This window comes from Aythya ferina, assembly GCF_964211825.1.
Source record: "Aythya ferina genome assembly, chromosome: 8".
Classification (NCBI taxonomy): Eukaryota; Metazoa; Chordata; class Aves; order Anseriformes; family Anatidae; genus Aythya; species Aythya ferina.
Genome location: NC_140304.1, coordinates 29,875,086 through 29,884,315, shown reverse-complemented (window position 1 = coordinate 29,884,315; position 9,230 = coordinate 29,875,086). Strand labels below are relative to the sequence as shown.

The following is a 9,230-nucleotide window of genomic DNA, read 5'->3' as shown; positions in this document are numbered from 1 at the left end:
TGCCTTATAAGCAGAACAATATCTTTTATTAATAAGTAACAGATAAGCGCAGAGAAAAAGAATTTCTGAGAGAATCTCACTAAAGGCCCTGACAGGGTTTGCATCTTTCAAGATCAAAACGATTTGCATGGTCTGAGGTGAAATGGTTCTGCAGTATACAACCAGAGTGTCCAGCCATGCCATGATCTGGTGGTGTTAGCGTGACAGTACCCTGCAGGACTAACTATCCAGGGAAGCCTTCAAAATCACCTGAAAACAAATGGAAGCCTCTTGTTGACTGAATTTGGCCAGCGGGCAGCCAGGAAGGTTTCTAAGCACTGACAAATGCAAGTCTAAGGAAGGAAAACCATCTCTCTCCCTCTGCTTTCTCTGTACCTGCTGTCACTGCGTTTAGCCCTGCAGCTGGCAGGCTGTGTAGATGCACAAGCTTTGAGCTGGGTCTGTCTGAAGCAATGTGATGAGAACGGCCATGGAGAGCTGGACTGTCTCAGGGCTGACTCCCCACAAGGCAGCTGGCAGGGTGGAAGGAATGCACCTGCGCTATGAACATATTTTCAGCAACTGTGTCTGCTCAACCTAGCCCTTCAGTATCAACAGTGGGCTGTCTTACATCTGCACAGAGATTAATAAGTACTGAAGGCTACTTGCAGAAGACAAAACAGCTCAAGTTATTGATAGGAAAACGACTATGCTGCAGGAGTGGAAACGGAAAAGGAGTAGGAAACAGAACAAAACAGATAGGGAAAGATTGCACAGCTGCAAAATTGATTTCCAAATATCAGCCACCAAAAAAAATACTACAATCGTGGTTAAAAAAAAAAAAAAAAAAAAAAAAAAAAAAAAAAACATTCCAATGGAAATCACATCTCAGCTGTAGGAGATACCAAAATTAAAAGGGCCCCTAGTGACGCTATGGGTGCAATACCTGTGAGAAGCACGGCAAAGGTCAGGGATTCAGGTCCGTGTTGTTCCTCGTGCTACTCCTGTGTGTGGCCAGTCTGTAAACGCCAGCACCACAGTACTAGCAGCTGGCTGTGTCTGCTCTGACGGGACTAAATGAGTATTCGTTGTCCCTGATGTGTGTGGAGTATAGATGGAAAATACCCAGCGCTTCACAGTGTATGCATTTTATTTCTCATTAATAATGAAAATATACAATTTAGATGACGAAAACACGTTTTTACCATGGACAGTACAGTGAAAAGAAATTACCCTGAAAGTGTATCCCTGCTGTTCCCAGACTATACGGCTCTGGACTAGAAGCCTTTCATGATGGCGCGATACTCTCTCTGGTGCTCCACGAGTTTCAGAAATACTTCGTATTTCTTGTCATAAAACCTGTAGTAAAACATAATAATAATAATTTCCACAAAGCTTGAGATTTTAAGGTTTAAATCCCTTGTAAAACATGTTCACTTTCTCTGCCCCGCACGTCAAGTTCCCCGCAGCGGGCGGGCCGGGGACCGGGACCGGGACCGGGACCGGGACCGTGCCCGCAGCCCCCCGCCGAGCCCCGGCCGCGCCGCCAGGTGGTGCCCGCGCCCCTCCGCGCCGGGACGGCCACGGGCACGGGGACAGGGACCGGGATGGGGACGGGGACCAGGACGGTGTCGGCAGCACCCCGGGGCCTGGGGCAGCGCCTCAGCCGCGGGCCGCCCGCCTGCCTCGGCCTCAGCCCCGCGGCGGGCCCGGTGACTCGGGCCTCGGCGTCACTTGTTGGAAACGCAGCGCTGCGGTAGCCCCCGGAGGGTCCTCACAGCTCCTCATGTCCCCTCACAGCTCCCCACATCCCCTCACGTCCCCTCACAGCTCACAGCTCCTAAAATCCCCTCACATCTCTCACCCTGCCTGCCGCTGAGGCGAGCTGTGGGCAAAGGCCAGCTTTAGGGGGTGAGGTGCTTCCACACCACTTGGAGCAAGTGTCTTCCTTCGCCCGCGTTGAAGAGGATGCCCGTATAATCTTTTTAAAAAATGGGGCATAACTGCATTCAAGCAGAGCTAGAAAGAAAGGGACATGAACTTCCTTTGAGGCAAATTCTCACAGGTGAACACACAGAAGCCAGGGCTACCTTTTGTGCTCGTGGTTAGGCTGCACGACTCGCCCGATTCTTCCCATTTTCGCCATGGCCTCCTAGTAAAAGACAAACACAAGCTGGAAAAGCCTGTTTTGATTTAAAATACTTTTTGACAAGAACAAGATGTTTCAAAACCAATCGGAACATTACTGATGTATTTTGTTTCGACTGAACAGGCCAGATGGCATAAAATATGTTCAATCCCATTATATAGTAGTCATGAGAACAAAGTACTGCAGACCCCTCAGTAAACCAAAATCTGTTCCTCTTTCTTACTGGGAGTCTGAGGCAGAACAGACTTATCTTTTATTATTTACACTAACCAAAGGAAATGTTAAACACTGCATCCCCGGAGGGGAGATTTCTCAAATAAAATGATGCTTTACATGAGATCTCTTAATCGTATTCCCAAAGTATTGATTCCCTGTAGCAAGGGAGGACTCCAGTGCGCTCCAGAAGCTCAGTGTGACTTGCAAAGTTCTGTTACGGAGCCTACAGCTGCCCTCCCATTCCAGGATAAAGGTGTCAGAGACGATTTTGATCCTAATTTGCTTTTGGCCAACATAAAGTCAGAGGAAGGGATGTCTCAAATTCTCCCCGGAAGGAGTCTCTGGGACAGTCACAAGAGGACTGAGCAGTTTGGTTCCTTTCCCAATTTCTATGAGATTCTGATTTCCTATGGATTTTCCTTAGCAATCCCACTTGCATGAGACACTGATCACCGATGTGAGCAGAGAAGCAAGCTCAAGTTCTTGGGCCAGGGTGGAGGCAGCAGGCTCAGGCTATTTTAAATTGAAGTTATTTCACAAGGAGCATTATAGCCATAGTTTTTAGATGGAGCAGCATTAAACATAAAAGATCAGGATTCAAGAATAAGTGTCTGACCAAATCTCTACCAGGAGTCATAGTTTCTAAGTAGGACCCTAAGTTTTAATATTAGTGCCTATTGTTTTAATATTAGTGCCTAAAGCACAACACTGTGAGGGTATCAGTGGAGAACAGTCTGTCTGTGCCAAGCTGCTTCTGCTGGAAGCCATCTCGTCAAATGCTCCAACCAGATTTGTTAAAGGGCTGGATGCTTTTATAGTCTGTTATATCTGTTGTAGTAGAATCTTTGCCTTCCACTAATCCAGCATACAGCTGAGGAACTCGCCGACCTTTACAATGCCGATGAGCAATGTAAGCACAGTTTCACCAACCCAGAATAAGCAGGGAGACTCTGCGGGTAAGCAGGTGACTGGCAGACGTCACATCTGGTTTCCCATTTCCCCTGCGTTAAAGAAATAGGATCATGACCTAAATGCCAGGATGTACGTGGCCAGCAGATCCTGTCTCCCATGCACAGCAGTGTCAGGTCAGCTGGCACACGGTGCCTGCGATGCCTTCGTGTGCCAAAGCCGCAGGCAGCCCTCGCTCTGCCTGGCTGGCTGAACCTGTGCTGTTATTACCTGTCATGTTCTGGGTATGTTTGCTTCATCCTTTAGCATCAACAAATCTTCTTATACTGCCAATTCAAACGTACTACTCAAATGTGGAACACCTAACTTTCTACATTTGTTGAGTACAAGGGATTAAATACTGGATAAAACTGTGGCTCTGCCAAAGCAAGAAGCACTGCCTGTGATGGTGGTCAGCATTTTACTGGTAGAGCTTCTGACAGAACAGCAGAGGAGTATTTCTGTGCACTGATATGCCTATACTCTTTCATACGTGCAGAAGTTGATTGTACTTGGATTCCCTAAGAAACACCCTTGAAATAACACTTCCAGTGAGATACTGTGTTCTCTTCTCTGGGACAAGTGCGCCTGCTGGCACAGAGATCCTGCACAGCAGCCAGATTAAAATACTGGCAGGGAAAGGTAGCTATCTTTCCCAGTAAGAGAAATGAGCTTTTATTCTCTGCTCCTTAACAAGTGATACTAGCTCAAGCATTGTTCCTGTTTGCAACAGTCCATCGTTTACAACCCCCTTACATGGCCAGATGGATTGAGTCTGCTCACAAAATGAATGAACATGGGGGAAAAAAAGAAAAAAAAAGTAAAAGACAATTTCCTCTGATACAACCAGATATCTTTTTTTAAGACAGCTTCCTGTCTTACAGGAGAAACACAGAAAACATAAGACAAAGGCAGAGATCCTGCACGCTGCACAGCAAAGCCCCTCAAAGCATTCTCACCAAGGGGAAGAGTTACAGAGCTTTCAATTCCTTGCTTTACACCTATTGAATTACCCAGGTGCTACTGAAAACACACACACACACACACACACACACACAAAAAAGCACAATAGGACCACCTGATAGGGTGCAAATGTCTCAGACAAATCAACTTTTTTCTCAAGTGCAACAAAAACACAAGGGAGGGCCAGGCGTTGCTATTCCCCCTGTGCACACCGGCAGGGTGTGCTTGCTGCTGGCCCATGCCAGGCAGCACTAAGAGGACACGAACAGCGCTGATCCCAGGAAAGATTCTGCTTTGCCATAAATACTCCCCCCTAACCTTGTGTGTTACTCTGGGGCCTCTTACAACTTTCAGTGCTGAAAAACGCACTGACTACTTCTTTGGGAAATAAGCCAGCCCTCTGAGATAAACATGTATCTAGCCAGGTTTTATTTTTACACCGTTATTCATCTAGCTAAAGGTCTTCTCAGGTTGGTTCAAGAGAGCACAGACACCGCAGTGGGTATGGGTGCTGTATGGGCACATCCTCCAGCTCCCACCTGTGCCGCTGTCACACCTCTCAGGCCCCACAAGACATCGGGCACCCACAACACACCAGCTTTCAGACCACTTGTGGTGGTCTTCAAAGGGCCAGCGGAGCTGATGAAAGCCTCCTAAGCTCCCTGGGAGCTGGAGTTTCCACTGCTCCCAGTGTTATGCCAAACTGCAAAAAGTTCCAGCAAGCGTCCTAAAACTCTGATCTCGCCCCAAACATGAAGCTTCTCTTTGCATTTAATTTTTCATCTTCTCCCTGTGACTTCCCAAAACTTGAAATAAGCTGCTCTCACAGTGACACAGGCCCGTAGCCTTCCTGAAGCCCCAGCCCCATCCCTGGCACAGAGGGTCTGGACAGGCAGTGAGGGGGAAACCACCACACCATGGGCCGGGAGAAGGACAGGCTTGGAGGTCCCTAAAGAAAAAAGAGTTCTTCAAAGCCTGACCTAAATCAGAAAACACAGCCTTATCTTCTGCTGGCTCACATTTAGCTCATTTTTTAAGCACAGGTAAGGAGGAAGATGCCAAAGCAGTCTCTTCCAGTTCATCATATAAATATTTTGTATTTTTAAATCTGCTAAACCTATCGAGGTCTTCAGAAATCCACAGCATTAGGTCTCACAGCAATCACCACGATAATGTCAAGTACCATGTTAAAGAAATACACAGCCAGCAATTTTCAACAACCCACTTGTTCTAGGTTGCTCAAAATATCCTAAATTAATTCCTCTCTTAATTTGCATTTTGGTTGTGTGGTTTTCTTTAAAGTCAGCTTGATCATTGTTCATTTGAACAAATACTTTATTCCCAGAGGAGAGTCTTTTCAACAATTTTCTGGGGACAAAGAAGAACAGAACATTAAAAATATGAATTTATAATGAAATCAGAAACAAAGGAACATAAGAATCGTATTACTGAATCAGATCAACCTTGTGCACTGTTCTGTCCCTAACAAAGCCTTAAATATAGCAAAATGATAATGCTGCTGTTCAGAAATAGTCTGTTTGAGGGTCAACATCCAAATCCATAATTCCAGTCACCAAGAATTTCACAATCTTAATTTGAATGATGCTCTATCTTCTTTGTTTGCCAGTCTAGACAGTACAATGAATACAGTGATTTAAACACAATGAATTCTCTCTTAAAACAAAATATTTTGTAAAATTGCTTTTTAATCATTTCTTTTCTCTCTTTCCATAAAGGCTATGCTATAAATAAACCCTGAAAGTTCGCATTTGATCATCATTTCTAAAGGCTGGGCAAGAGGCAAGTGAAGGGTTTACACAGAAAAAAATAGAGGCACTGTGGAGCAGAAATAAAGGGATGCATTCATGATTCCCAACCTTTTGTTAGAGTGTCAACGCTGAGACAGATAGAAGCCAGTAAACACTTTGCTCACCACAGGGAGTTAGCCCCATGGGATTACCCTACCCGGGACCGAAGGCGGAGGCCCAGAGAACCAAAATCTCCAAGGCCTGCTGGTATTTCAGAGCCAGGTGCCATTCTGCTGGCAGCAGGGTGACCCAGTTGGGAGGGCCATTGTCATTTGGAGCAATTCACTCAGTGCTGGTGGCCGAATTCTGCTCTTGAGCATGAGCTGGGGCAGGGGGTATGACAACAGGGCGGCCCCAGCTCAGAAATGGCCCACAGGGCTGGGGAGCTGGCCCACCACAACGCCCCCTGAAGTACGGAGCCTTCCCATGGCTTACAAGCTGTAGAGCAAACAGAAGGGTCCCCAGTTCCCTAGCACCACCCTCTACGGGGATGAAACCCTATTCTGACATAGCATATAAAATCTGAAAATTTCAACTTTTGCCCCTTTAATAAGAGAAAGAAAAAGGTTTTAACACTACGTGGGAGACGCACTGCAGGAGACACCAGGAAAGCATGTCAGGCTGGCATTAGGAGCACACAGGTGTTAGAAGGGTTATATTTACATGGGAGGACAGCTTTCCTCTGATTCCCCAGGGAAGGGCTGACTCAGAACACCCGGCACGATCCTGCACATCCCACAAGAGCAGCCCATCTCCCTCAGGACTACAGAGGGAGCCAAGGAAGATTAGCCTACCTGTGAACACTCCGTAAGTCTGATTTCTGATAGAGACTCACAGACTTATGTAGCTGAGTATTACCAAAAATTAATGGGATGTAGGCCCTCAAAAGCATACATCACATGAGAAAAATCAGATTTACGGGCATCAGCCTTAGATTTAAGATAAACCAAAGAAGCAACTAAATCCCACGGAAATTAATGAGCTGGGAACAATCAGTCCCCCTCAGAACTTAGGCTTCTGCTTTACTTAGGTACTTTAAAAATTGTATCCAAAGTTAAATGGATGAGGCATTCAGGCACAAATGCAATTTTGCAGCTGTTTTCTGCCCAATTACTCATTCTGAAAATCTCAAGAAATGTGAGGACTTTTAACTAGTGTAGTTATTAACAGTAAAAACAGCTATCTATCATCTAAAGTTTGCAGAATTTCAGTGGCTGAAAGCATTTGGCCTGCACGTATAAAAGCATACATCAAAGCTCACCGAACTGCCTGGGCACACCACGCTTCGGTTACAAAAACAGCGTGCCAGCTACTTAGAGGAGGAATCTTTAGGCAATATGAAAACCAAGAGGTGTACTCGAGTGCAAATTCATCATGTTTTCTCTCTGAATGACGCTGGTTTATAGCTTGTCCAGTGACAGCCGTGGTTCAGTTGTACCAAGAATGACTCATCTAGGAATGATGGCAAGGATGAAAAATAACTGCTGTAAACCAGCTTTGGATCAGAAATTGTAACAGGAGTAATTCAGGAGTCTTGGAACAAGCTGGAACGAGATGCATGGCTTGCTCTTCTTTCCAAGCCAAAGTTGGTAATTCACCTCATCTTGGTACTTAGGCAAAAGAAGGAAACTATACTCACTTTTACTGTAGTAATACAAACTAAGTGATCACAAGCTGCCATTCTTACAGCCAAGAGTGGTGAGAAAGCTGTACGGGCAAACATCCTTCATCAGGCATTCCTGAGAATGGCAGGAGCATTCGCACAGGAGATCAGTCTCAATTTCCGAACCACAGAGAGCTTTAAAATACAAATTTCCCCTTGACAACATTATCCAGACTTCCACTCAGGTCAGTCTGGACTCTTGTGTTTCTGTAGAGCTCTGCTATCACAGACCCAGCATCAGAGGAAAATTTAAAAGTTGGTCCATTTACAACAGACTGATATTTAAGAGCACTCTCCCCCACCACATTTGTTTTGATTTGTAGAGTTCAACAGGTGTAAGTACCTTCAAAGTAACAGACCAACCTTCTTTACACTTTTAAGTCCCTATAACAAATACAGTAGTAAAATTTACTACTGTAAAATTTACATGTAGTAAAATTTACTTTCTTCAGCAGTGAAGAACTCCTTCACCCATCTCCATTCCATACACACAAGCTAACAGCTGCTAGCTAACATCCTTTTAAGAAGTCCAGTCACAGACATACTTGGATTTGAGGGGAATAAATAGATTTCTTGAAATGCTGATGTCCAAGAAATACTTTTAAAGTGTTTCAAGATTTGTAAGCAAGGCTGCTATCTTCTTACAGGCTTTCATTTAGGGATTGCTTACTCAATAGCCTGGAGATGCAAAATTCATCTTATCTATGCTTACAGGAGTTACATGAACTCATTTATGCAACAGAGCCCTAGCAGAACTTTTCAGAGGTATATGACTGCATGAAAAAAGCATGTGATGGACCACATACAATATTTTTCCAGTGGCTTTCCCCCCCCCCCCTTCCTTTAAATTTGTTTGAGTTATAGGGGCAGATCTTGGCAGCATGCACAAAGCCCAAAATCTGTAACTCAATTCTCTGTGGTATTCTGAACGGAGGGAGCCAAGTTTTAAAACACATTATGGATACATACTAGGGCCGAGCAAAAATTTCACACCTAAGACCAAAGTGTGAAAATTTGGCTCTCGTTCATTTAGTGAAAAGGTGGAAAATTTCACACAAGCTTGTATTTTCCTTTTGCTCTGTTCCAGCATAGATGGCTGCATTAGTATCAAACCTCAGAGCTGTTTGCTGTCTGTGAGTCTACAGTGAAGGAGGGAGAAGAGGATGGAAGGGTGGAGGTGCCGTAAGCAGGACAGCAGCTCAGGACTTCAGTTCGAGTCTGTCTTCCAGAAAGAATGACTGGCTTTTTGAATCTGACTACTTTTATCTATTCATATGTTAGGTTACAGCATTGGTCCATCTTAAGAGAAAATGTTAAACATTTGTTTATTAAAGACTGTTCCTGTGGTGAAGGGGAATCAGGCAGGTAGCGTAGATGCCCCGCATTATTACACCAAAAACCATTATTAACAATAACTTTCCAACTTCAGTCGACAGGGCCAATGGGACAGCCCTTGGATGGGGCCTCAGTACAGAGACAAGGTGGTTTTCCAGTTCAAGCACTG

The 9,230-nt window shown here is 45.0% G+C and overlaps 1 protein-coding gene across 20 annotated transcripts in view; it reads right to left on the bottom strand.

The window, feature by feature from the left end:
- Nucleotides 1–1,111: 1,111 nt before the first annotated feature.
- FGGY (FGGY carbohydrate kinase domain containing) overlaps nt 1,112–9,230 on the bottom strand; it is a 297,390-nt gene continuing 289,271 nt past the window's right edge. For all 20 annotated transcript variants that reach the window (XR_014695699.1, XR_014695700.1, XR_014695701.1 and 17 more), the window contains 2 exons: nt 2,070–2,131; nt 1,112–1,338 (listed from right to left, as the gene is read on the bottom strand). Coding sequence is in view for 16 of the 20 variants with exons in the window: in XM_084528570.1 (XP_084384696.1) it covers nt 1,257–1,338; nt 2,070–2,131 (144 nt within the window). In the remaining 4 variants the exon portion in view is untranslated. The remainder of the gene's footprint in view (nt 1,339–2,069; nt 2,132–9,230) is intronic.